The sequence below is a fragment of the Lonchura striata genome, chromosome 1A, assembly GCF_050655825.1.
Source record: "Lonchura striata isolate lonStrDom1 chromosome 1A, ASM5065582v1, whole genome shotgun sequence".
In the NCBI taxonomy this organism is placed as follows: Eukaryota; Metazoa; Chordata; class Aves; order Passeriformes; family Estrildidae; genus Lonchura; species Lonchura striata.
The window spans coordinates 75,541,402-75,568,153 of record NC_140741.1 but is presented as its reverse complement, the minus strand read 5'-3'; the positions used below and the strand labels follow the sequence as shown (position 1 = coordinate 75,568,153).

The 26,752-nt window shown below is 51.8% G+C and overlaps 2 protein-coding genes and 1 long non-coding RNA gene across 4 annotated transcripts; 2 read left to right on the top strand and 1 right to left on the bottom strand.

The window, feature by feature from the left end:
* Positions 1-10: 10 nt before the first annotated feature.
* STRIP2 (striatin interacting protein 2) lies at positions 11-20,004 on the top strand. Its single transcript, XM_077783725.2, has 21 exons — positions 11-185; positions 1,711-1,780; positions 2,740-2,814; positions 2,904-3,038; positions 3,209-3,329; positions 3,929-3,997; positions 4,082-4,188; positions 4,303-4,430; positions 5,320-5,529; positions 6,696-6,919; positions 8,212-8,277; positions 8,929-8,992; positions 9,612-9,683; positions 9,801-9,875; positions 10,356-10,453; positions 10,938-11,064; positions 12,796-12,896; positions 14,192-14,258; positions 17,262-17,366; positions 17,746-17,950; positions 18,628-20,004. The coding sequence occupies exons 1-21, from the start codon at positions 48-50 to the stop codon at positions 18,876-18,878; spliced, it is 2,508 nt and encodes an 835-aa protein (XP_077639851.2). The 5' UTR covers positions 11-47; the 3' UTR covers positions 18,879-20,004.
* On the bottom strand, positions 19,913-22,594 carry LOC146763546 (uncharacterized). Its single transcript, XR_014952061.1, has 2 exons — positions 22,103-22,594; positions 19,913-20,878 (listed from the first exon to the last, which is right to left on the bottom strand). It is a non-coding gene; the product is annotated as an uncharacterized LOC146763546 (long non-coding RNA).
* On the top strand, positions 22,525-25,175 carry SMKR1 (small lysine rich protein 1). Of its 2 annotated transcripts, none has more exons than XM_031506740.3 (3): positions 22,525-22,678; positions 23,294-23,346; positions 24,900-25,175. In XM_031506740.3, exons 2-3 carry the CDS (start codon positions 23,344-23,346, stop codon positions 25,101-25,103), a joined length of 207 nt encoding a protein of 68 aa, XP_031362600.1. In that variant the 5' UTR covers positions 22,525-22,678; positions 23,294-23,343; the 3' UTR covers positions 25,104-25,175. The 2 variants fall into 2 exon arrangements, with proteins under 2 accessions (XP_031362600.1, XP_085425515.1); XM_085569389.1 differs by lacking the exon at positions 22,525-22,678 and adding an exon at positions 22,989-23,139.
* Positions 25,176-26,752: the final 1,577 nt, after the last annotated feature.

The window sequence follows — 26,752 nt, the reverse complement described above, 5'->3', positions numbered from 1 at the left end:
CGGGGCGTGGCCCGGCCCGGCCCCCACGTGCTGGCGGCGGCCGCGGGATGGAGGCGGCGGGAGGCGGCGGAGCCCCGGGCCCGGCCCGGGCCCGCCCGGGACAGCCCCAGCCCCAGCCACAGCCACAACCACAGCCACAGCCCAAGGGCCGGGAGCTCTTCAGGAGCCAGCGCAAGGAGTCCGAGGTAAGAGCGCGGAGCTCGCTGCCGGCACCCCCCGGGCTCCGCCGGGACCTGCTGTGCCGTAAGGGATTCCCTGCTCCGGGGCTGGGGTTCCTGCGGAAGGAGCCTCATCCAGGAGTGGGGGTGCTCCCGGTCTTGGGGGTGCTCCCCGGCCCCAACTGGACGCTTTAGGGGTCCTGCGGGGGTGGCTTTAGCGTCCTGCGGTGCCCAGCCCGCAGCGGGAGTCCCCAGGGGCGCTCCGCGGCACTGCCACCTCCCCGCTCCACGCCCAGACGCAGCTGCAGGGTTTTGGGGTGCTGGCTCAGCCCCAGCACCGGCACCTCCCAGCCCCACGCCCAGAGGCGGCAGAAAGGTTTTGGGGACCCACCTGGGCACTGGGCTCCCCCACACTCTGCAGGTTCCCCTTTGCCCCTCACCGAGGTGCGGGTGCCGCTGTCCCCGCCTGCCCCAATAACTCCGGGGCGCGGGGGAACCACCAAACCCCGCTGGGCTGCTCTGCCCCAGCTGCGCCCGAGCGGCTTCGTGAGTGCCAGGCTGGGGAAGCAGGACCGGGATCGCCTCACCGGGATCCCACTGGGATCTGATGTCCCCGGCCACCGTAAAGCCACCTCTGGAGCCCCCTAACCCCAAAAGGGTCCCTGGGAACGGTGTCCAAGTCGTGCTCTCAACTCGTGAATTTGGGGTTCGCTTTGCTCCCCCGGCTCGGTCTCTCAAAGCGGATTAGGGCTGCACGCGCTTCGCCGAATTCCTCGCCAGCTTTAACCGCCCGAGCCTCCCCGCCGGCTGGGCTGCAGAAATTGGGTGAGAAAACAGCGTTTCTGAGCAAGTCGTGCTCATCCCGGAGCCGCGCATCCTCCTGAGTCTTCAATATTAATCGCCACGATGCGCATCAGTTGCAGCCCGGCTGCCGAGGAGAGCTGCTGAGACTCGGAATGGGGAATTATGTTAATTTTCGTTGATTACCCATTCATGTGTTCCCTTACCCGGGGCAGGGCGGCGCGGTGCCGGCCTTGGGTCGTCTGGCTGCGGCTGCCTGCTCGCTGCCCCGCCGGAATCCTCCGGCCAAGTTTCATGCTCCAGTTCCTCATCCGCAGGGGAGGAGGGGGAGATCAGGAAGGCAAAGCCCGGCCCCGAGAGCTGTCAGATCTGCGGCGCTGAGGACGGAGCTCAGGGATGCGCAGCATCCTCCCGCGGGCTTTTGCTTTGAACCGGCCCCGGGGTTTGTTTTTAGGGCGTGCAGGGTTCTGAGACGCATCAGATATTCCGCGGCGTTTTTGTGTGGTGCCTCTGCTTTCCCTGCGATTTGAGAAATGCTGTTTTTACACACGGCTTCCACATTTCCGCCGTGTTTTAAGCGGCCGCGCACGGACTCCCCGCTCCAGCCCGGGAGATCCATCCCTGCGAGCCGCTGCTCCGGCGGCTGGAGCGGCTTTGGCGCAAAGGCTGCGAGTGCTGGCAGCCATCCCGCATCCCAAAATATCCCCAGCGACGTGCCAGCCCCCTCCTAACCCCATCCCGCTCTCCGCAGGGCTCCGTGGATTGTCCCAACCTGGAATTTGAGTACGGGGACGCCGACAGCCACGGCGCTGAGCTGGCAGGTGAGGCAGGTTTTGGGGTGCTGCGTTGTTATTTCCAGGCGCCCGGCGGGCAGGGAAAATGAAAATCCCGCCGGGATGGGGGATGGATGTTGAGCGGTGCCGTCCCTGCGGTAACGGAGCAAGTGGGGTTTATTATGAGAGAGCCGCTCGCTCCCTGGGGACGCGGAAGGGACGCGGGGGTTATCCCCATCACCCCGGGCACAGCGCCGGGGCTGGCAGGAGGGCGGAGTGTCCGGGGACAGCGGGAGGTGTCACCCTTCATCGGGCGGCTCTGTCCTTGTCCCCTGTGCTCCTGCTGTGTGGCGGCTCCAGCTGCTTCTGCTCCGTAGCCCCCGGTCCCGAGCGCGTTCCGGAGAAAATGGGGTTATATTTAGCTCCGTGTATCTCCGCCGCACGAGCTGGCCTGGCAAAAACACATTTCCTCTGCAAGGGATCCTTCCTCCTTCCCTGCAGGATCGCTTCAGCCCTCCATGGTGCTGCTCAGCACCTCAGGATTGTAGGGATTCTCTGGGAACGGGTAGGAATCCTATAGGAACAAGTAGGAATTCTATGGGAACAGGCAGGAATTTCAAAGAGCAGGTGCAACATCGTGTCCCTCCAAGTCCAGCCCTTATTTGCAAGACCCAAAATGTCTGAGCTGCTGGGTGGGGGATCAGTGCAGGTCCTGCCCGGGTGTTCCTGCATTCCCTTCATTCCCAAACTCTTAAGTGAGACTTAAAAACCCCAATGAAATTGCAAATGCAGCTGGAGCGGGAGCTGGGAACAGCCCCGCCAGGACACGGGGACAAGTTTGGTGGCTTTGGGTGGCCACAAGGTGCCCTTGGAGCTGCAGGAGAGCTCAGAGACCAGTTTTGATCTCTGTCCCGTGTCCGCCGGGGTGCACAGGAATTTGGCAAGGAATTTGGGAATGAGGAGGGTGAATCCCCTCCATGTCCCTGCTGATCCCCTGTCTCCACCAGAGCTGTACAGCTACACCGAGGAGCCTGAGCTGAGCCACAACAGGAGATGCTTCGAGGAGGATTTTCACACTCAAGGTACCAGCTCTGGGCTCAGCACCCCTTGCCTGGGGCAAGAACGGGACCCCCAGGGCAGCCCCCGGCTGGAGGCCGTGTCCCTTTTCCAGTGCCGGACAGGAGGTGGCTGGAGCTGGACAGGGCTCAGCAGAAGGCCTACGTCATGCGCCTGCTGGATGGGCTGGAGGTGGTCAACAGGGACAAGAGGCTCAGAGTGGCACGGGCCATCCTGTACCTGGCACAGGGTAAGGACACGTCCCCCATGGCCGGATGTGGCCACAGATCCGCTGCCACGGGGTTTTGGGAGAAGCCTTTCTCGGGGTTGTGCCATGTTGGTGCAGTGAAGCTCCTGTGGACTCCAGAGGTTCAAAGGCAGATCCTCCTTCACCAGTGTTTTTCTCTGGGGCCCCTCCAGGTGTCTTTGGGGACTGTGATAATGAAGGTGATGTCCTGCACTGGTCTCGGCACAACAGCTTCCTCCTGTACCAGCTGGGAACCTTCTCTGCCTTCCTGGAGCTCCTCAACATGGAGATTGAGTGAGAGGACTGTGCTGCCCTCGCCCACCTCTCCCTCCTTGTCCTCTTTGTCACTTCATTCTTTCTTCTCATGCCTCCGCTTCTTGGACTCAATAACCTTGGAGGTCTTTCCCAACCAAAATGATTCTGTGATTCTCTGATCTGCTTTCTCTCCTTTTCTTCCATTCAATTTACTCTCCTCCTCTTCATCCTCTTCCTCCCAACTTTCCTCACCTCCTTTTTCCATCCTCCTCTTTCTCTTCTACTTCCACTGTCTCATCTTCTCACCTTCCTTCTTTTCATCTTCTTTCTCCTCATCCTTTTCCTCTTCCTTCTTCTCCTCCTCTTTATGTTTCTCATCTTTCTCAACTTCCTCCTTTTCCTCTTCCTTCTCCCTACCTTCCTCACCCTTTTCTCCTCATCCTCCTCCTCTTCATCTTCTTTCTCCCCATCCTCCTCACGCTCTTTTCAATCCTCCTCACCTTCTTTCTCCCCATCCTCCTCCTCCTCGGGAGGTGCCACAGCCGTGTCACGTGCCCCGGGGTGGCATTCCCAGCGCTGCAGACGTTGGCCGGGGTGGGGATGAGGGGGCTGGTGCTGAGCCCGTCCCTCTCCTGCAGGAACAGCCAGGCCTGCAGCAGCGCCCTGCGGAAGCCGGCCATCTCCCTGGCCGACAGCACGGAGCTCAGGTATCCCCTCAGCGCTGGAAGGGGCGTGGGACAACCTCTGGGGACACAGTGGCCTCACACCTGCCTGCCGTGCTGTCCTGGCAGGGTCCTGCTCAGTGTCATGTACCTGATGGTGGAGAACATCCGTGTGGAGCAGGAGATGGATCCCCCCGAGTGGAAAACCTGCCGGGAGACCTTCAGGATGGAGCTGAGTGAGCCCCAAAGTTCATTGAGCCCTACTGAGGTCCCTTTGTTGTGCTGGACAGTGGGGAGAGCTCAGGGACAGGGGATCACCTCTGATCCTGGTCCTGGTCCCTTCTCCACAGGTTTCCCTGTGCACACTGAGGAGCCGTTTGCTCTGCTGCTCTTCACGATGGTGACCAAGTTCTGCAGCGGCCACGCTCCGCACTTCCCCATGAAGAAGGTCCTGCTCCTGCTCTGGAAGGTGCTCCTGGTGAGTGCAAGCCCTTCCTGGCTCCAGAAACTTTTATTCTGGAACAGTGCTGCTGCAGCCTGGACGTTCCCCACCATTCAACCCGACCATGAATGGGGTTCTTTAGGATGGCACTGGGAGCTGACACAAGGAAACAATTCCTTCTGGGATGAGGGTGGGCTGAGGGTGTGGGGTGGGGGAGGACTCTGGAGAAGGGACGAGTGCCGCGGTGCGTTCCTCTCGGTTCTCCTCGCTGATGGCCTGCAGCTGGGAGCTGCCCGGGAGGGCTGTGCGGGCTGCGTGCTCCGGGTGCTCCGCCACCCCTCCCTGTCCGCAGTTCACCCTGGGTGCTCTGCCATCCCTCTCTGTCCGCAGTTCACCCTGGGTGCTCTGCCATCCCTCTCTGTCCGCAGTTCACCCTGGGTGCTCCGCCACCCCTCTCTGTCCGCAGTTAAACCCTGGGTGCTCCGCCACCCCTCTCTGTCCGCAGTTCACCCTGGGTGCTCCGCCACCCCTCTCTGTCCGCAGTTCACCCTGGGTGCTCCGCCACCCCTCTCTGTCCGCAGTTCACCCTGGGTGCTCCGCCACCCCTTCCTGTCCGCAGTTCACCCTGGGTGTTCCGCCATCCTTCCCTGTCCGCAGTTCACGCTGGGTGCTCCGCCACCCCTCTCAGTCCACAGTTCACCCCTGGGTGCTCCGCCACCCCTCCCTGTCCGCAGTTCACCCTGGGTGCTCCGCCACCCCTCTCTGTCCGCAGTTAAACCCTGGGTGCTCCGCCACCCCTCTCTGTCCGCAGTTCACCCTGGGTGCTCCGCCACCCCTCCCTGTCCGCAGTTCACCCTGGGTGCTCCGCCACCCCTCTCTGTCCGCAGTTCACCCTGGGTGCTCCGCCACCCCTCTCTGTCCGCAGTTCACGCTGGGCGGGTTCGAGGCGCTGCAGGCCATGAAGGTGCGGCGGCGGGAGGAGCTGGGGCTGCCGCCCCTGCCCGAGGACAGCATCCAGGTGGTGCGGGGGATGCGTGCGGCCTCCCCGCCCACCTACGCCATCGAGCTCGTGGAGCAGCAGCAGCAGCAGCAGCAGCAGCAGCAGCAGCAGAAGCGGGGCCACCGCAGCCGCAGGGTGAGAGCGGGAGCGTCCTCCCGGCCGGGATCGGTTTGGGATGGGTTTCCAGCAGGCACCGGCGGGACGAGCCAGGAGTGCTCCTGGTTATGGTTCCCTTCTCCCCCTAATCCCGAGTGCTCCGGTGTTTCCCAGTTTTAGGCTCGTGGAATTGTTTAGGTTGGAAGGGACCTTAAGGGCTATCCAGTTCCAAATGATACCTTCCATTAGATCAGGTTTCTCACAGCTCCAGCCAAGCTGGCCTTGGACATTGCAGGGATCCAGGGGCAGCCCCAGCTGCTCTGGCAATCCCAGCCCAGCCAGGAATTCCTCATTCCCAAGATCCCATCCATGGCTGCCCTCTGGCAGTGGGAGCCATTCCCTGGGTCCTGTCCCTCCATCCTTGTCCCCGGTCCCTCTGCAGCTCTCCTGGAGCCCCTGGAATGTGCTGGAAGCTCTCCCTGGATCCTTCCCTTCTCCAGGGGAACATTCCCAGCTCTCCCAGCCTGGCTCCAGAGCAGAGGGGCTCCAGCCCTGGAGCAGCTCCATGGATCCCTCTGGACTCTCTGCACAGCTCCAGGTGCTGCTGCTGTGTCCCCAGGGCTGGGGCAGCTCTGCAGGTGGGGTCTCACCTGGGCCCAGGGGCAGGATCCCTCCCCTCCTCTGCTGCCCACTGGGCTCAGCCCAGGGCTGGCGGGGATTTTGGGCTCTCAGTACACACGGTCAGAGCATGTCCAGTCTTTCATCCACCAATTTCAACTGCAACAGATCAGCCCCATGGGGTGTTTGATCCAGAGGAAGCCAGAGGACATCCTGACCTTATGGCAAAGGGCTGATAAGCACCAGGGACAAACTGCTCACAGCAAGTTCTTTTTTTAGCTCTGCTCTTGGAGTTGCTGTGTTGTGTTCTGAGGATGGAAATGCCTTTTGCTAAGGAGGAGATGTCAGATGGAAGCCCCAAAATTTAAGGTGGAAGATGGGGTTGCACTTCCTAGAGCAGCAAGGTTAGAGGTACAGAAGGAATTATTCTTGTGCAGGCTTTGGTGGCAACAGCTAGGAGGGAAATCCTTACCTGAGGAACATCTGAGAGCTTGATCCTTTCAGGATGCAGAAACCTGGTGCCAGCACCTGAGAGGGAAATAAAACCCTTGAAGTGAGTTGAGTTTTTCCTTCCCCTTCTGCTGCAGCCCCTGATGAAGCAAGACAGTTTGGATATCTACAACGAGAGAGATCTCTTCAAGAACGATGAAGGAGGGGTTGATGAAGAGGAGAACGACGACGTGGACAGCGGGATCGAGGGGGAGCTGGACCTGATGGAGCGGGACGCCATCATCCCCGCGATGCCAGCTCAGCGCCTGCCCATCGAGAGGGTGTCCTTCCCCAAGGGGCTCCCCTGGGCCCCCAAAGTCAGGTAAAGCCACCTGGTGTCACCGCCATCCTCCCCAGCCCTGCCTGTCCCGGAGTTCGTTGAAGTTTTTTGGGAAGCATTGGGAAGTTTTTTAACCTCTGGCAAGCTGACCTGAAGTGACTCCGCTTCTCTTTTTGTCAGGGTTGGTCCTTTCTAGGTTGGCCACTTGCCACTTTTGGTGTGTAAAGCCTGGGGAAGAGCTCAGCTCAACCCAGCCCAAGCCAATAAATGGGCAAACCAACTCATTGCCCAATAAGTGGTGATCCAATTTTGAATATCCCAGGTTGTACTGGGAAGGAGGCTGTGCTGGGGCGCTGTGGGAGCAGGGTCAGCTTTCCCAACCAAGTCCCAGTGGATCTTGGTAGCACAAAGTCCTTGACTAATCATCTTAGGAGCTGGTTAATGACACCTTGTTGGGTGAGTAGGACCCCGGTGCTGCCAGGTGAAGCCATTTTCAGTGGCAGAGAAAAACATCTAAGGATAAAGGCGTTGGTGCCTTTCCTTCCTAAGGCAGCTATCCACACATGAAATGAGGGAATGGTAGGAAAAGAGGGTGAAAACCTCTGCCCCTTTCCCTCTGATCCATGTGAGGGTTTTTTTGCTGTTTATCCCAAGCCTAGATTTAATCCAGTGTCTTTAAAACACAGGAGCAAATAGATATTTTTGAGATAGGAGCAGTGAGAGGGTTAAGTCTGTCTGTCCACAGCATTCCTAGCAGAAACACAGCCGGAATTGGTTTCCCACATGGATCTCCATGGTGGTGCCGTGGTGCTCCACGTCACTTAACACTCTCAGCTTTGCAACCGAGTGGCTGCTGCTTTCCTTGGCTGCTGGCTGGAAATCCAGCTGGATTCCTTTCTGTCCAGGAGAGCCTTGGCTCACAGCTCATGTCCTGCTTGTAGTGCAGAGCTGCCGAGCAGTTCCCATGAAAGATGCCCAAGGTGGACAAGATGTCAGCTTGCTGTCGGAGCAGCGTGTGCTCTGACAGACTGTGGAGATGACATTTGTTCTCTCAGAGCGAGCAGATGCTCCTTGGAGAAGCGTGTGAGGAGCGCAGGAGGTGGATACAAAGGTGCTGCTAGCAGAAAACTCCTCTCAGTCTACTCGCACATTCCCATGGAGGTGCACAGCACTTACAAATGGTTTAGGTTCACGTTGGTGGCTCAGTGAGGGCAAGAGTGGCTTCTGCCCGCTGCCGTTGAGATCTCTAGAAATCAATCTGAGGTTCTTGTGAATCTTACACGTAGCTGTTTTCCAACCTTCTCCTTGTTGTTGTCTCTCCGCTGCTCCATCAGACAGAAAGACATCGAGCACTTCCTGGAAGCAAGCAGGAACAAATTCATCGGATTCACGCTGGGACAGTGAGTTTTTCATCCACAAGATCTGCCCTGCAGCTTCCATCGGCGGGGGTTAAGTGGTGGGAGGTGTGCACAAAGGTTTTCCCAGCTCAAGACACGCTCAGGATGAGGCAGTGCTGGGTTTGCCAGAGCTGCAGCAATGAAAGCAGTGCTAGAAAAGCATGTTCCTGGAGACACTGGTCCCCAGGGACCTCTTTCTATTAAAAATCAGACCTAGCCCAGAATAGGTGACCGCTGGCCCAAGTCAGGAACTGGTTTGATGTGAAAGGCAGCTGGGGCAGTTTGGTATCCACAGCAAATTACCCAGTTTGTGAACAAATCAAGCTGTGGGTTCAGAGTCATCCTGGCACAGGCCCAGCAGGGTACGTTCATTTTTAGGTGCAGTGCTGGGCTCCACCCTATTTCTGATGTCATCTGATTTCACCCAAATTCTGATTCAATCTGATTTCACCCCAATTCTTCACCCCGATGTCTCTCCTCTCTCGTGCAGGCATGATGAGGAGGAGGTGGGAGGGCAGCAGCTCAGGCCAACACCTCTCCCAATTCCTGACCCATCTGGGATGCATTCAGCAGGCTTCAGGCTCCCTCTTTTACCTTTTTATGACATGGAAATGTTTGATCATGGATGTCCTGACTTTCTTTCCTATTCCCCAGGGACACCGAAACCCTGATAGGGCTCCCACGGCCGATCCATGAAAGTGTGAAGACCCTGAAGCAGGTGAGATGGTGGCTCCATGGGATATCCACCACGTGGATCCTCCTGGCCAACCTCCCTGAAACACTCTTACTGCAGGGAGTAAAAAGTTGGGTGCCACAGGAAAAACTTTTGGTGCTTCTTGCAGGAATTGAGGCAAAAACTTAAAAACTGAGTCCTCCAGTAGCCTCTCCAGCATTTTTACTTCCCATTTATAGGAGGTGTAGCAAAGTGTCTGCTGTGCGTTTTGGAGCTGAAAGACTTTCAGAGCTGGGTTTGGACATAAATTCCCAAACTGGTGCTGTTCCCAGAGGGAAGCACAGCCAGCCTTGGCTCCTGCAGTGCTCCACAGGGAATGAGACCTCTCCAGAGGCCATCTGACCCTATCCAAGGTCTGGGGTGTTTTTTAGAGGTGATTGTCCCTCTAATTCCTTACAGAGAGCTCCTAGAAGGAGCAGGTGGAAGTAACCAAAGGCAGGAGGTGTGAGTGGCTTCAGGGACAGAGGGATGTCCCACACAGGGATGAGTTCCCCATGGCTCTGCTGTGACCTGCACACCTCACTGGGAGATTGCTGTGACCATCACTGGCCGTGTTTCCTCCTTCAGCTGTGACACTGCTCTGCCTCTGTCTGTGTTTTGCCAGCACAAGTACGTTTCCATCTCGGATATCCAGATCAAGAACGAGGAGGAGCTGGAGAAGTGCCCCATGTCTCTGGTAAGAAGTTGCTTCATCCTGTCACCAGAGAGAGGATGAGAGATTTCCAAGGTGTCACGTAAATCCATGCTTATTTTTGCTTCATTCTCCCTTGTTTTTAATGTTTCTCTGCCTTAGGGGGAAGAGGAAGTCCAAGAAACCCCTTGTGAGGTCTTGTATCGAGCAATGTTGTACAATCTCCCCCAGTACATGGTAAGGCCCTGTTCCTTAAAAGGAAGGAAGAGATTTGGAGTAGGGAATGGTGCCAGTCCAGGAGCTGCAGAGATCAGCACAGGAGGGTGTTCAGGACCTGGATGGTGAGATTTTGGTGGGAATCCTGAGCAGAGTTGGGAGGAAAGTACAGTCCAAGAGAAGGGATTCAGAGGATTCTCAGATGCTGGTTGGGTAACATGGGCTCTGTAGAGAGAGACAGATTTAAGTGCATTTAAACTTCACACGTTCCTTGTGCTGTTTTACCCACCCTACCAGAGCTCAGGCACATGTGATGCCTTAGGTTAAGGATCAAACAGAGCTGCTGAGCTCCCCACACTTGTCCTGCCTGTCAGAGGCTGAGTGTGGCCTGGTGAAAGAAACCCTGTAGAGTTGGCTTGGAGTTGTCCAGTTTTGGCAAGTGAAGGAGAAGGAAGGAACTCCCTTTCCTGGACCATCCCCCACACCTGGCCTCTCCTGCAGATTGCTTTGCTGAAGATCCTCCTGGCTGCTGCACCCACCTCCAAGGCCAAGACTGACTCCATCAACATCCTGGCAGACGTGTTGCCTGAAGAGATGCCGTAAGTCCCTCACCAGGTGGCCATCCCAGCCTTGCCACCAAGTCTTGGACCAAGGAGGAGAGCCAATAGGTCTGGGGGCCTCCAGATTTGGGGTATTTGTTTGGGCAGGTGTAAATTACAGTTGGCACCGGGGCAGAGCTGTGAAAGCCAAGGAAGCGAGGTTGTGATGATTTGAGTGCAGCCACTCCAAGCTAAGTGGCACAAATGATAAAATCCTGCTAATTGACCCAAATCATAAAGATTTGTCAGCATATAGGAGGTGTCCCCCCTACTGCTCTGCCAGGATTCCTGGTGGAGGGCAATCCATCATTTTTTCCACTCCTTTTTGAACGCATTTTGGCATCACCAGGTAGGATGAGTGGAAATGGGAGTCTTGGGGGGAGCGAAGGTGCTTGGTTTTGTAGAGCTCACCCAGATGAAGAACTCCAGGGTCCCTTGGGCTCCCTGCTGCCACAGCCACAGTGCTGTTTTCCCTCCACCCCAGCATCACCGTCCTGCAGAGCATGAAGCTGGGCATCGACGTGAACAGGCACAAGGAGATCATCGTGAAGAGCATCTCGGCGCTGCTGCTGCTGCTCCTCAAGCACTTCAAGCTGAACCACATCTACCAGGTGGGAACTAGAGGAAGGGATGGCCATTGCCCAGCTGGCCTTGAAGGTCCTGATAAACCCTCTCCTGGAAGACTTCCAGGAGGAGTTTCCATGAGGAGCTGTAATCACATTTCCATAGCTCCAGGACCTGTACAGGGTCGCTCAGGTTAGGATAACCCCGTTGTGCTTTGACAGTATCATTTCTACTCACGTGGCAGGAGCTTTTAGACTTCTGGGAATATCCTTTCAGGTTAAATTTAGGAAATAGCACAAGCCTCCCTGGCAGAAGGGGGAAGAGGAAGGGGATTAGGCAAGACTCTCTTTTGCTCTGTCATCTCCAGTGCCCAGAAATAGTGCTGGGAAGGACCTCACGAGGTCACCTAATCTGGTTTTGGCAGGATCGGGTTCTTGGGGCTCCAGTTTCAACAGAGGCAGGAGATCTGGGTCATAGTTGCCATCTGATTTTTGTTCCCAATGTGATTTTTGTTCCATCTGCATGTACCAATCAAACAGCACCCACTTCAGGGCTTTCTTTGGTTAAAAAAACCCAAGGACTAATATGAGCTGTGGCCGAGTTCTGCACTTGTTCTGCAAGTCAAACAATTAATGTTTTCTAATTGTTTCTGTTAAAGCTTTCAGCACGCTACAAATCCCTCTGCATTACAAAACCCACTGATATTTAACTGAGGATAAATATAAATCCACGTATTGGATTGGGTAAAATGAAACCAACTCCCACATTTTTACAATCCTACATTTGTTCTGCTCCCCCCCCCCCCCCCCCCATGCCTTCATTAAATTTTCTCACTTCAAAGCAGCTCCCCTCCTTTCTTTCCCCCAGGCAGGAGGGCCATTGCAGCCTGCTGCTGAGCCTGGAGAAAGCTGCAGGCTCTCCTGAATCCCCCGATTCTGCTTTTCTTTGTGTCTGATCTGGGTGATTTTGTTCTTTTGGTGACAAAGGTGGTCTCAGGGAGCACCGTGAGAACTCCAGCAGGTCTGAAATGAAGGAATCGGTGAACCACAGAATGGTTTGGGATGGAAGGGTCGATTACTCACCAGCACATCCCAGTGCTGTGTCATCTGTGGTGTTGTGTCATCTGTGGTGTGCCAATGCTGACAGCTGGCACCAGGCTGAGAGGAGAACAAACTGTTCCTTCCCTCTCAAATTGGAGATCTGGATGGAGAGGCATGGGAAGGGCAGGATGGGACAGGATTGGGTTTTGCTGCAGTTTGTAGCTTTAGAGGACAGGAGAGATTTGTTGTATTATTGAACTGTAGAGTGGTTTGGGTTGGAAGGGACCTTGAAAACCATTTAATGCTTTGAGGGAGAGAGGAATTAAAAGCAAGTAGGAAAATAGGGATATAATTTCAGTCAAAATTTCTGAGGGAACTGAGGGATTAGTGTGTGAGAGCAAGAGGATTTATTGTATTTTCTCATGTAATAGCTACAACCCCTTCCCTCTAACCCACACACTGTTCTGCCACAGATTTAATTTTGAAAAGCCATGAGGTGCAGCTATTCCTAAAGCACTGCCGTGAAGCGTGTGTGTCCTCTCTATGGCAAATGGAATTTTCCAGCTGCTGTGCACGACACAAACCTCACACAGCAAACTTCAGGGACAAAATGGTCTGTGAGGTGGCTGGGGCAAACCACGCCAAGTGCTTTGCTTTTGGCTGGAAAGAGGTTTCCATTCCCAGGTGGTGCTCCCAGCTGCCCAGCTCACGCTGACCCCTTTCCCTTCTCTCCCCCAGTTTGAGTACGTGTCCCAGCACCTGGTGTTTGCCAACTGCATCCCGCTGATCCTGAAATTCTTCAACCAGAACATCATGTCCTACATCGCTGCCAAAAACAGGTACAGCCACTGGTGGGGGACAGAGAGGTGATGGGGCAGGAAGGCTTCGTGCTTGGGGAGCTCGGGGGGACCCAGGTGTCCTCACAAGGCTTTGGGGGTGTCTTGTCCACTACAGAAATATGTGGAGAGCAAATCCCTTTGGCATGATGAGGGTGACTGGATGCTGGGTTTCCAGTCTCTGATTGGGCTGCTGAAATAGGACTAAAATAAAATAGGCTTAATCTTTAAAATAAAGTAATTTTCATCTTCACATGCACTCCTGGGGAGCCGTCCAGTGCCACCCAGCATCTCTGGGACACAGCTTCATCGAGGCCTTCCAGGTCTTTCCCACTTTTTATAGCTGTAATTCAGCTTTCCTGACTCCTTCAGGTTTTCCATAGCTGTCACTGCCTTTTCCTGCTGATCTGAGAGAGGCACCAGCCCCGTTTTGAGCAGGGCACTGGCTGGAGCACCATGGGTCAAAGTCCTGAGACAGCACAGATCTTTCACAGCTCACCAGGGCAGGATTCCTCTCTTTGGAGAGGAGTTCCAGAGGGATGTTGGAATGATAAAAAGATCCTTTTTCTTCCTTTTTGATGCTCTTTTTGTTGCTCTTCAGCTGTGTGTGTAGGCTGGTCTGTCTCCTGTATGGTATGGTTGTGTCTGTGCGAGGAGGCACGCATAGAAAAATAGGAAGTAATGTTGATCCTCCTGCTGTAAATATTTCCACTTTTGGTCCTGTGCTTTAAGTGAGGAGAAAACATATCCCAGGAGCACTCAGCTCCCTCCTCTGCTCTGGGATGGAGGTTTCACAGGCAAGATACACACCTGTGAGTGAGGTGGGATGTGCAGCTGGATGCTCTGAGCCAGGGAGGTGTAAATCCCAGTTCTGGGTGTATTTAATTTACTACTTTTACAAATTCCACAGGCCTGGAGGCCTTTGAAAAATGTGATACTCTAAATACTCGCTCACCGTGAATTTTCTTGCTGCCAACCAGATGCCTCCCTGTGAACCTCAGGTCTATTTTGTTTACTTTTTTCCCCCTTTTAAAATATTCATATGAATAACTCCTCTGTCCTGTCTTAATGGATCCAAATCCTTTGAGTCCCTATTAATGCACTCAGGATGGAGCTGTGGAGCCAGGAGGCATCGACGTGCTCCATTAAGCCAAGGGGTGAGACACCACTTGTTGCATTTCCACTCACAGAGCAGGAAAAATGTTACAGATTCCTGAGCATGATCATGTAGATCACCTTAAAAATTTCTCTCGTTTTAATTGGTTGCTAACGAGCCCCTTCTTTCCCGTTTGCTGCAGCATCTCTGTTCTGGATTATCCACATTGCACGGTCTGTGACTTGCCCGAGCTCACAGCAGAAAGTCTGGTAAGCAGCACAGAAAGGGTTTTTGTGGCCAGGATTGTTCTGTGTGACAGCATAAGGAAGGCTTGGGTTTGCTATTCTCTGTCTTCTTTCTCTGTAACCCTCAACCTTTTCAAAATCGGACTTTTTTTCACCTCCAGGCTTGAAAATCCCTCCTATCACTATTCTGAGTCACTGTCAGCTGTGAGGAAGTGAGGAAGAGACACTGCTGGTGTTGGGCACCCCATAAAAATAGTTAGGTTTAGGGTTTTCCCTCTGACAGAATAGAATCACAGACTTCCAAGATCATTGTGGTTGGAAAAGACCTCCAGGATCATCAAGTCCAATCTTTGATCAAACACCACCTTGTCCCCAGCTCAGAGCCCTGAGTGCCACATCCAGGAATTCCTTGGGCACCTCCAGGGATGGGAGTTCCAAACCTCCCTGGGCAGCCCCTGCCAAGGCCTGACCCCCCCTTTCCATAAGGGATTCTTCCTGATGTCCAACCTGAGCCTTCCCTGGCACAGTCTGAGGCTGTTTCCTCTTGTCCTGTCAAGACAAGGCTCTTCTGCTTTGAAAGAGAATTTACCCAGAAGCTGTTGCCTCCCAGGTTTCAATTGCTCAGAGCACTCCTGTTTTATGAGACACCAGTTTAAGGGATAAACAAAATTCCATATGGAGAGGAGCCTTAAGTATTCCAGAGACTGGCCAGCAGGATGGGCTGGGCAAATACACAGACTGCAGATGGGATAATAACGCTGGCAGGTTCATAACTACAATAATTCAAGTGCTGAGGAAGTTGGACTTGGACAGCACAGGGGAAAGCTTTGGGGTTAACAGGAAATAATGGACAAGGAATGGAGACTCTAAATCATGAAGAAGGATCCTGAACAAATCCAGTCCGGGCAGGGATAATCTCATGGTGCTGCTGCAATCTGGGGTCTGTGGTTTTTTTTTTCCTTAGGTGTGTAAAGGTCGAAATTATCAGAGAGAAGGATTTTCCCCAGATCCACGGGCTGCTGAGCGTTGGGTGTTCTCACTCAGCCCTGCCAGACTCCATCGTACCTGGAGCGATGGGGACATCTAGTGACACTTCAGCGAGAGTTTCATGGCTTGCGTAATCCTCACAATCAGCCTTAAGGCTGTAGGAGGAAACCAAAGGTTTTTAGGGAAAATATTCCCTGTAGGGTCTTGACAATTTGAGAGCTGTCACATTCAAGGACAGCACCTTTCACTTTCCTCCAGCAGACGTGGATGTTATTGTCAAGGGAGAGCAATTTAATTAGAAAATATGCAGAAACCAAACTTGAATTTTACCACGAGGGTTTGTCTTTGGAAGGATACCCATGGAAGTAAGGATTTAGTAGGAATTAGACACACCCTGGTACTCAGATGTTTGTGCATGTATTTATATTTCTTCAGCCAGCACTTCAGACGTTGTTTTGGCTTTTTTTTTACCACTCTGATGAGTGATATATTTCAGTGTAACACATTTCTTAGAGGATGTAACAGATGATTCTGCTCGCAGTGGGTTGAGCACAGCGATGTGTGTTTGGTTATCCCAAGGAGAGCCAGGATGAGTCCAGCACTGCTGTCTGCCAAGGAGGGGCTCATGGGGTAACTGCTGTCCCCACCCGGTGTAAATCAGGAGTGGCTGAGGTGATGGGGGATTCACCATGTGTGGGAAAGGCTCTTCAAATCCTGCCCAGTCCCCATCTTCCCTCTCCTGTCATTCCAGAGGGGTCTGCAAAGGGCTTAACCCACCCCTTAGAAGGGGTATTAAAATTTGTGCAGTCTGTTCCCTCCTCCCATAAATCTGATGGAAAGACCCTCCTTCCTCAAATCTGTAGAGACAACATCAGACAGGTGACAAACAAATCCATCAGCCTAAGGAATGGATGTTGGCTTATTCCACTGGGATCTTTGGGAAAATTACTTGGTGTAGAGGGCGCAGGTTAGGCCTGGGCATGATGTGACACTGCAGAGGCAATGCAGTTTGGGATCCCCAAAGTACCAGACAGCATCCACGAGCACCTCAGTGACATGCTGGTGACATTCTGGTGACATGCCACCACTGGCTGCCTCTCGGACATTGGCAGGGGCTGCCCAGAGAGGTTTGGAGGTGTCCAAGGAAAGCCTGGACATGGCACTCAGGGCTCTGAGCTGGGGACAAGGTGGGAATCAGTTACAGCTTGGACTCGGTGGCCTTGGAGGTCTTTTCCAGCCTCAGTGATTCCTTGATTCTGTTTGGCACTTGCCTTTAAAAGCAAAGGGATTGTGCTGATGGTATTTTCTTGGGTAAATCTGCTTTCAAACTCCTCCTGAGGGGTGCCAAAATCCTGGAATGGGTTGAGGTTTTGCCCCGAGTTAAGAAGGCTGTAGCTGGCTGTGAGTGGTTTATAAATTCAGCAGCTCTTGTTTTGCACTAATCCCCAAACAGGATTTTTGTGGGACATTTCTCCTGTGCTTGGAGTTGTTCAAACATGGTAATTCCACTGCAGTGGTGGAATTACCACTGAAAGTGCCACAGGCACTATTTCCACAAGCTGGAGCTGAGGGAGGGGATTTTTATTACAGAAAGGTCTCATCCTCTTGATACGAACATTGCTAATTGTCATCCTGTGTTGATTTGTGATTTGCTTTTGCTGGTCTGTAATGTGTGCTCTCAGCATGAATTAATTTGTATAGTTACCAAAAGCGGTGGTGATCACCAGGCTGAAATTTTCTCTCTGGCTGTAAACAAAGAATGTGAATCTACCACAAAATATATTCCCTATGATGGGATAATGTGATTTATCCCATTATTAGCTCTTACTCTAAATTAAAAGCAGATTAGAATTGAAGTCTTTCAGAATGGTGTTCCCCAGAATCTGCTGATGATAACCCAAGTGAGGAGGAAACTCTGCTGCTTGTCCTCCCTGAGAAATAAGGCTTGTGCAGACAATAAAAATTAAGATTTCTGCCTAAGGACATCTCTGTGGTGGTGCTGATGAACGCTGTGGTCAGGGTTGCACTTCTCCCTTGCAGGAAGCCGGAGACAACAACCAGTTCTGCTGGAGGAATTTGTTCTCCTGCATTAACTTGCTGAGGATCCTCAACAAGCTGACCAAGTGGAAACACTCGAGGACAATGGTAAGGGGATGTCCCCTCCCCATGAGACCCTCCAGCATTTCACCTGGAGCACGTCCCTGGCTCTACACAGCAGGCTCAGCCTGGCCTTGTGCTCAGGGTTTCTTGTGGAAGTGCTGGAGCTTCTTCTCTTCATCATCTTCCCTTTTTTTCTTTCACAGATTGAGCCTTAAATGCAGAAATACTTTTTCTCCTGCAAATAACATTATTTCTGTGACCCTCAAGCCCCGTGCAGAGAGTGTTGGTTGTGCTGAACGCTCCTGTTCTCCCTCCTGGGGGCTTGTGGTGTACGAGGCGCAGGTGTTGGTGCCCAAATCAGCCCAGACAGCGTTTGTGCGGCTCCCCGAGCACTCTGCATTAATGGGTGTTGATTTCCTGGCAGATGCTGGTGGTGTTTAAATCAGCCCCGATCCTGAAGCGGGCTCTGAAGGTGAAGCAGGCCATGATGCAGCTCTACGTGCTCAAGCTGCTGAAAATCCAGACCAAGTACCTGGGGCGCCAGTGGAGGAAGAGCAACATGAAGACCATGTCTGCCATCTACCAGAAGGTGCGGCACCGCATGAACGACGACTGGGCCTACGGCAACGGTGAGTCCTGCCCGGCCTCATCCCTCTGCCTGGGGCTTTGCAATCAGCTTCACTTGCTTTGGCCTAAAACCTCTAAAATGCTTGTCACCATTGGGGATTTCTTCCAGAAGTTTCATGGCACTGTTCTGCACCATCAGATTTAGAGCTCGTGAAAGCCAGCTTTGAAAATACTGGGATTCTTTTCATATTGTAGGTTTATCTAATATGACATAATATCATGGTTATTGCAGCTTTTCAGTATCATTCATAGTTACATTTCCCCAAATTTTAAAATATTTGTGGTTAGTAGCTCATAATAAGCTCACCAGGTTTTAAATGTTTTAAATCTTGATCCCTGCTTCAGTGGTCAGCGGAGATTTTCAGTAAAAGTGGTGGGGTCTTTGTGAAAAAAGCAGGCGCTGTGTATGGAGGAATAATGCAGGAATAATTACATTAATGCAGGAATAATTACATTTTTATGGGTTATCCTAAATGAAAATGCGCACATAATGGGATTTGGTTAGGAATAATAATAATTAGGAGTGACTCTGGTTAATTCACTTGAAAGCTTCAGCCTTTCTTTTGCTCAGACCTTGTCAGAGCGGTGTTCCCATGAAAGCTTCAGCCTTTCCTTTGCTCAGACCTTGTCAGAGCGGTGTTCCCCACATTATTTGGGTGCTGTTCCTCCTTCACTGCAGACATTGACGCCAGGCCGTGGGATTTCCAGGCTGAGGAGTGCACGCTGAGGGCCAACATCGAAGCCTTCAACAGCCGCAGGTACGACAAGCCGCAGGACTCGGAGTTCGCCCCGGTGGACAACTGCCTGCAGAGCGTGCTGGGCCAGCGCCTGGAGCTGCCCGAGGACTTCCACTACTCCTACGAGCTCTGGCTGGAGCGGGAGGTGTTCTCACAGCCCATTCGTTGGGAAGAGCTGCTGCACTGCCAGTGACAGCCACCTCCTCGTTGGGAAGGGCTGCTGCACTGCCAGTGACAGCCACGTCCCTGCCTGCCCCGCTCCCGCCTCCCCGAGGGCTGGCGGTGCCACGGGCTGGGCTGGATCTGGGGGGTTTTAAAGCACAGCTGGGGAAAAAAACAACCCCTAAACTTTCCAAAGAGACCAAGTCTCTCTGTGCCCAGCAGACACCTCTTTTTGGAGGTCATCCTGTGACTTCTTGGAGACCTTTGGTTGCAGAGTGAGCTCAGAGCCCAGGTGTGTCTCCATGGAGGCTTGGTGTAGGGATTCCCAGCTGGGAATTCCATCCCTCCCGGCTGTGCCTGGCTTGTTTGGGTCTGTTCGGTTCTGGCTGGCTGCTGACCTGCTCCAACACCACCCTGCCACAGCAGGAACACAGCGTGGCTTGGGATGGAGACAGAATTCCGTGTTGTCCCTGGGCTGGCACTGCTGCTGGGGTGACCCAGCCCAGCTCAGAGTGCTGGTGCCACCAGGGACCAGTCCTGCATGTCCCCTGGACACCCACCCGTCACCTCCGCTCTCCTCCACCTCACTCACCTTTATAGAACCACCCCTGTGCTGTGCAGTGTTGGAGATCCCTTTTCTCTCCTCCCTGAGTGTCATGATGATTCCACATCCTCTTCAGCCCTTCCAGCCCTGAGGAGACAACAAGTAGCACGCTAAAAAACACAGATTTTTGGTTGTTTGGGGGAATGTCTGTGCCAGGCCTTAGGGTAGGGAGGGAAGGGGCATTGGTGAACAATTTATGAGGAAAAGAGTGGATTCTGTGGTCCATAAATTCCAGAATGAATAGGATATTGAGCTGTAAACTTTCTATCAGTTTAATAACTGAATACTTAAATGAAATCATGAATCACTTGGGTAAAGCTGCGTTGCATGAGGGTGGCATTTGTCAAAGCATCGTGTGTTCATAGGGCAGGGAAGCCCTAAATAAACAAGTGTTTGTTATGGCAGAATTTGTGCTAATTGCTTAAATAATTAACTAACCTGGGAATGTTTCTTTCATGGGGTTTGTCCAAGGCTTTGTTCATGGAAATGCCATTAAGCCTTTTAAAACCTTTTAAGATACGCTTTTGTTCAAAATAAACCAACTTTTAAAGGACACCTCATTATTTAAGCTTTTTCTTCCTGTGTCTTAATTTAAATGTTTCTTTTTTTTTATGTTTTTAAGGACAAAAACATCCCCCAAACTCAGCCCTCATCCCTGCCCATCTCCACTCAAGGGGGAATTGAATGAATTACTAAAAAATTTTAAAAAGCCCTTGGTGTTTGGCTCAAACCCTTTTTTTTTCCCCACAATATGTTGGAAAAAAAAAAAAACAGTACATACCCAATGTGCATTTTTCTGTATTTTATATTTAAATTGTGCTTTTCAGTGCCTGTTTTTTTTACTGAGAGAGATTAGAAATACAAATTCTTAACTGAATGGCTGTGTGGTGGAGGGTGGTACAACTGTTCCTGGATTACAATTTATTCACACCACCACCACCAAATTTTCTGCTTCCCAGAGAGAGATCTCCACAGAAAACCTGAACCTCTGCACAAAAAAATTACTTGGGGAGAGTCTACGCCTTTATTTGAAATATTTATGTCCCATCCTGGCAAGCAATCAGTAGTTTCAAATTTTTTTTTTTCCTTGACAATGAGGATTTTCTCCTGACGAAAAATTCTCAGAAGAGCTGGGGGCCAGCAATTAAGGAATCATCATTTTATATGTTTAGCAAGGCAGTTTAAGAACAAAGTTTTGGGTGGTTTCTGCACAGCTGGAGGAACATCTGTTATCTCACTCCAGCAGGACTGTTGGTTCCAGGAACCCCTCAGTGTTCCCAGTCCCTGTTGCAATTGCAATAAAGAACTTTTTTTTTCTTTTTTTTTCTACCCTACAGGTGGCTGCTAAAAGTTCTGCTGTGGGTAAGACCTTTTCTTCAGCACCTCAGCACAGATTCTCCTGTTTTCTTGTAGATTCTTCCTGTTTCCTAGGGATATAAAGCATACAGAATTGAGTTATTAATTTCTCCTCCGTCTTCTCTAAGCAACTTTAGAGCTGTTTGGTGAATTTAAAGTAAATTTTGGTGAAGGATAAAAGGCTACAAAGATACAAAGTTCCTTTCAGAGTTGAGAAAAGGAGAGAATGGTTTAAAAAAAGAAGAGGGGGCAGGGAATTTAGCCTTTTATCCATTCAGTCTGGCAGTGTTAAAAAAAAAAAATCCCTCCTTTTTCTCCCATGAATATTTCCATAAAAATAACAACATTGAGATGTCCTGGCTGCCTCTGTATTTATCCACTTGTAACCACAGAAGTGACTGTATGAGGTCAGGCTCATTATCCTCTGGAGTTTGAGAAGCTTCCCTTAATTATTTATCAAAGCCTTGCATGTGTAAACAGCAGCTTGTTCTGCAGCCAGGTCCAAGCACTGCCACAAAACACAACATTTGACTGCACAGGATGAATTTTGTCTCCTTGATCGAACATTTCAGTGCTCTCTGCCTTCCTTTTTGTCTCAGTAATTATAATGTGGCTTCCGGACAGTTGTCTGTGCTAAAAGGAGATAATTAGTGTAATTATGATTGTTTCTTTTATGCTGTGTAGTTTGTTAATACAGATGACACTGAATTTCCCTGAACAGAGTGGAAACCAGTATTTATTTTTAATTTTTGCTTTCATTATCCGAGGCTCATTCAAGAGAATTTTACTCCCAAATCTGCAGAATTTTTTCCTGAGTTACACTACCAAGTATTTTTATTAGGCAAGAAGGAAGGAAATTCACTTATGCAGCAGAGAGCACATTTAGAGAGGTTAATGTTAAAGGTAAAAATAAACCCATGATCTAGGCAGACTTGCTGATGTGTTTGTTGGAGTTTGGCAATACTGCAATTATGAGCTATTTCTTTTTTCTATGAGGGAATCCAGTCCATACTGACATTTTTCACTTGTGCCTAATTTTTTTAGTGCTTTGCAAGTGAAAATCTGGTGCTGAGGGATGCAGGAGAGACTCCTCTTTCCCATAGTTATTTTCCCAAATTTAAAAATCATCCCACCTTTAGAAGCATTACTACCCTTAGATAAAATTGTTGTGTCTAAAAAAGGTGCAGAGAACAAAATGAACCCTTCGTGTCCCTATCCCTCCCTCAGACCCCTCCACCTCCATCAATTCCGTGCCTTAAGCCTCGGTTTATGGGGATTTATTGAAAATATCCAACCTGAATTACACATCATTTTCAGAGCCTGCTATCCGGAATCGTGGCTCTGCGAGGATGCAAAGCAGAGTTTGTTTTTTAAATATTTTTATGGTGAAGGAGGCTGAGTCAGGTATTTAAACAGAGACTGCCCCGCACGTCAAGCAGCAATAACGTGAAAATTCCACTAAACAGCCCAGCAAACGCCGATCTTTCCAAGACCTTTGGAAAGTGCGACTTGCTCCTCTCCTCCTCTCAGCTCCAAGTGGCAGCGGTGAGGGTTTTGCACCATTTCTGGGGCTTTTGGCGGTGGCTGTGGCCGGGGCGGGGCCACTCCCCTCAGGCCTCTCACAGCTTTTCCCGCCCTTTTCCCCGCGACGATCGCAGCGGCGGGAAGCGCCCCCGGCAGCTGATTGGGTGGCGGGCGGGCGCCTCAGCAGCGGATTGGACACCGAGCTGTCAATCAGCACGAGGTCCCGCCCTTTGGGTCGCTATGACAACGCGACGCTGAGGGGAAGGGGGGGTGGGAGGCCATGGCGGCCCTGCGGGGGAAGAGGGGCCGGGGTTTCTTCAGAGCTGCGGTGATGGGGGGACGGGAAGGTGAGATTCTGCCATTTCTACACCGGGCGGTGACGGAGGGAGGTGGGGCTGGGGCAGCCGGGGAGAAAAGGAGGTTCAGGGGGGAGCTGCTCGCTCGGTACAGCTCCCTGACAGAGGGTGCAGGCAAGGCGGGGTCGGGCTCTGCTCCCATGGAACAGAACAAGAGCAAACAGCGGCAGGTTGTGCCAGAGGTTTAGGCTGGGGAAATTCCTTTCCTAAAAAAGCTGTCCGGCCCTCGCACAGCTGCGGGGCTGGAGGGAGCCCCATCCCCGGAGGGATTTCAGAGCCCCGTGGATGTGGCACCTGGGGACACCTGGGGTCACTGGTGGCCCTGGCAGTGCTGGGGAACGGCTGGGCTTGGTCTTGGAGGTTTTGTCCAGGATTCTGTGATTGGAAACCTCGAGGGCTTTGCTGAAAAGCTCAGAGTCCTGGGATTTTACAATTAGCAGCTGATTTCACAGGTGAGTATCAGCTTTTAGAGATTACCCCCTAAACACTTCGACCTGGTTTTGCAAGGGACTATTTTTTCCCTTTTTCTCTTCAAAGTTTAGTGGGGACTGACACAGAAGCAGGCGCTTTACACTGTGTAACTAACCATGTAATTTTGTGTTTCAGGGTCCATCTCCAGGGCTTGATATGACACTTCACCATGAAAAGACTCAGCCATGGTAAAACACCTTTGATCCTTCAGAAGTGTTGCTAGCACCTTTTTAAGGAAAAGGGTTAATATCCAAAAGGTTCCTTCCCACAGCTGCAGGACAGAACTGACCTGCCTAAATTTACTTTGTGTGCAAGTATAAACCTAATTCTGATTTTTAGCTTTTTTTGTTCTTGGCTGCAGGCTGTAAAATTTTGTACATAGCATATAAAGCCTGCGAGCGTCTTTTATATTTGGAAAGATCAGCTACAGGCTGAATTCCTACCAGGAGCCTACAAGTGCTCACAAAATCCACCAGACACTTTCAGCAAATAAGGGATGGGACTCAGGTGACTGGCTGGCTGGAAAATCTGGCACCAGCATGTCCCTGCAGCATGTGAAGTATTCCACAAATTCTGCCCAATTAAAGTCTGCTAAAGAGGCTTGTGCTCTCTCAAACATATGTCTGAGCTCAAGTAGTTTCATTCTGCAAATTAGCTGTCAGCAGCTGCAGTTTACACTCTTATTTTATCTCTTTTTTGCTTCTGTAATAGAGGGTCTGTGTGGTTTAGATTAAAAATTTGATTATTTTTACATTTTTGCTTTAGCTGTTCGTTGGTTCCAGCTGATTCTGAGGATTGTGCCCTTTACTCTGTCCTCACACCTCAGAACAAAAATGTTTTTCCCGTTTGCACTGAGTAGAGCTGAGCTGTGAAAGGAGTTTTTAGAAATCAGAACGTGGAAATCACACTGTGTATGTGGGTTTGGATTTGTGTAACCAGCAGTGGTGGGAGAGCAGCACCATCGCAGACCCATGGAAGCTGTAGGAGGGTTAAAATCCAAGCAGGCACACAGGAACGGATGAACACAGGCCAAGTTACTCCAGGATTGCATCCTCATGTAGTAATTAAAAAACAACCAATTTTTTAAGTAGAGAATTGTTTGAATTTCATTGTGCACACACCTTCTTTTAGCCCGATGGAAGCGCAGAGGGACAGGGATCAGCTCAGTCTGATGGTTTTAGAGGTGGTCACAGCCTGCAGGGATTGGAAAGGTGTATAAATGCTTGTGAGTCCTTACATAAAACCACCACAAGGTACTGGGGTCTGGGTGAGGGGCTCTGTGAGGCAGGACTAAAAAGAACAAAACAGCTGCTCTGGGATGTCTTGGAGTCATGGAATGGTTTGGGTTGGAAGGATCTGAGAGCTCATCTTGTTCCAACCACATTCCACTGTTCCAGGCTGCTCCAGCCCCATGTCCAGCCTGGCCCTGGACATTCCAGGGATCCAGGGGCAGCCCCAGCTGCTCTGGCAATCCCAGCCCAGCCAGGAATTCCTCATTCCCAAGATCCCATCCATGGCTGCCCTCTGGCAGTGGGAGCCATTCCCTGTGTCCTGTCCCTCCATCCTTGTCCCCAGTCCCTCTGCAGCTCTCCTGGAGCCCCTTCAGGCCCTAGAATGTTCTGGAAGCTCTCCCTGAATCCTTCTCCAGGCTGAACACCCCCAGCTCTCTGAGTCTCTCACCCAAAAGTGAGACAACAAAGACCCAAAACTGAGTGGCTTTGTGGTCATTTTCTCTCTGCAGGCAGGCAAAACCAAAAAACCCAAGGGTGGCAAAGACAAAAGCTCCAAAAAGGGTGCAACTAAGGTTGTGAAACAAGTGGATCTCTTCAGCCCAGCTGCCATGCTCAACGCTTACTACATCTCTCACAATGCCGCTGCCTTCCTGGAATTCCGGGGCCACCCCTGGCCTGGCTCTCTCAAAAAGAAGGGGAAGAAAAAGAAGTGAGAACCAAACTCCCTGGTGAACACTCAGCTGTGATTAAACCCGCCCCGAGCTCGGCAGTGATCAGCTCAAATATTTTTCTTGGTCGTGGCTGTGTCCGCACAAAGACACTTTTATTGCAGCTCACTCGCAGTGGCACATGGCAGGGGCCACTGTGCCATTGTCACTTCAGCCTGTGTGGAATGGAGCGCTGTGCTGGGGCTGGATTCACCCACCCTGTGCCACTCCTTAGGGATGGGACGAGTTCCCTGAGACCTCCTTGAGCTCAGCAAGGACTGACAGAGCCTTGGTGGTGTGGGGAGAGGCCGAGGGAGCTGGGCAGGGGCTGAGCCTGGAGCCAAGGAGGCTCAGGGGGACCTTGTGGCTCTGCACAAGTCCCTGCCAGGAGGGGACAGCCGGGGGGTCGGGCTGTGCTCCAGGGAACAGGGACAGGAGCAGAGGGAACTGGAGCCTCAGGGGGGATTTTAGGGAAAATTCCTTCATGGAAAGGTTTGTCAGACCTTGGAAGGGGCTGCCTAGGGAGGTTTGGAGTGCCCATCCCTGGAGGTGTCCCATGAATTCCTGGAGGTGGCACTCAAGGTTCTGGGCTGGGGACAGGTGGGGGTCAGGCACAGCTTGGACTGGATGATCTTGGAGGTCTTTTCCATCCCAAATGATTCTGGGAATGTGACTCTGGCAGAGGGGGTGATGGTCCCTCACCCCCAGGCTGTCACTCACTGTGACCGTTCTCAGCCCAAACATGGCTGGTCACAAGCTCCGTGTCACAGTGTCACATTCAGAGCTCTTTTGCTGCATTTCCTGCACGGGTGTTCAACGCAGCCCTGGGGAAACCATGAAGCACCACGTTGAGAGGAGCTGTGCATCTCTCCCAGATCTTTCCACCCCTCTGACCTCCAGGTAACACTCAATTATCATCAACCCAAGCCAATAAAGGCCTGGAAATCCTGGCGCTGTTTCTCCATGCTGAAGCATTCCCTCTCTGAGGAGGTTTTGACCTGGGAAAATCATAATTAGTGACGTTGCTCGTTAGCCAGCTGCTGTCATTTGTAGCTTGCTGCAAACTCCACGGGATTTGTTCCACCTACATGTGGTACAACCCACCCTAGAAAGCCAAGGGTAAAACTGGTGTTTGGGGAAAAAATATATATATACGTAGGGTTTAATAATGATATATGTAGGTAATATATGAAGGGTTTAATTTAGAGCAATTTGGTTGCAGAAGAAAACAGCCATGTAGCCATTTTGGCTGTTACTATCTGTACTAATATGAAAATATGAAAGCATAAAAGTAACACTTAAGAAAATGTGATATAAGGAAAAGAAAGAGAGGGAAAGGATGAGAGGGAAAGGATAAGAGGAGGAAGATCTCACCACCCCCAGGTCTTGTGATGAGACTTGGTTGTTGCAATCTCAGTGTCTGTTGGTCCAGCTGCTGGTCACAGAGTGGATCCACGAGGGGATGAGGGGGAATCTCAAGAAGTGGTGGGAGAAATGCACAGAACACAAAATCTGGGTTTATGTTCACTCGGGCTCAGTGGGAACTCCCAGGTGCCTCCCCTGGAGGGGGAGTTTCACCCTGGATGATGGAATGCTGTGGGGCGTGGGGCACTTTGGGACTCTTTGACTCCTTCAAGGATGATGCAGCTGCCTTT

Coding starts and splice junctions, on each gene's coding strand:
- STRIP2 (XM_077783725.2), top strand. CDS start 48: ATGGAGGCGGCGGGAGGCGGCGGAGCCCCGGGCCCGGCCCGGGCCCGC. Junction 4,189..4,302: donor GACCTTCAGGATGGAGCTGA/GTGAGCCCCAAA, acceptor CCTTCTCCACAG/GTTTCCCTGTGCACACTGAG. Junction 8,993..9,611: donor GTGTGAAGACCCTGAAGCAG/GTGAGATGGTGG, acceptor GTGTTTTGCCAG/CACAAGTACGTTTCCATCTC.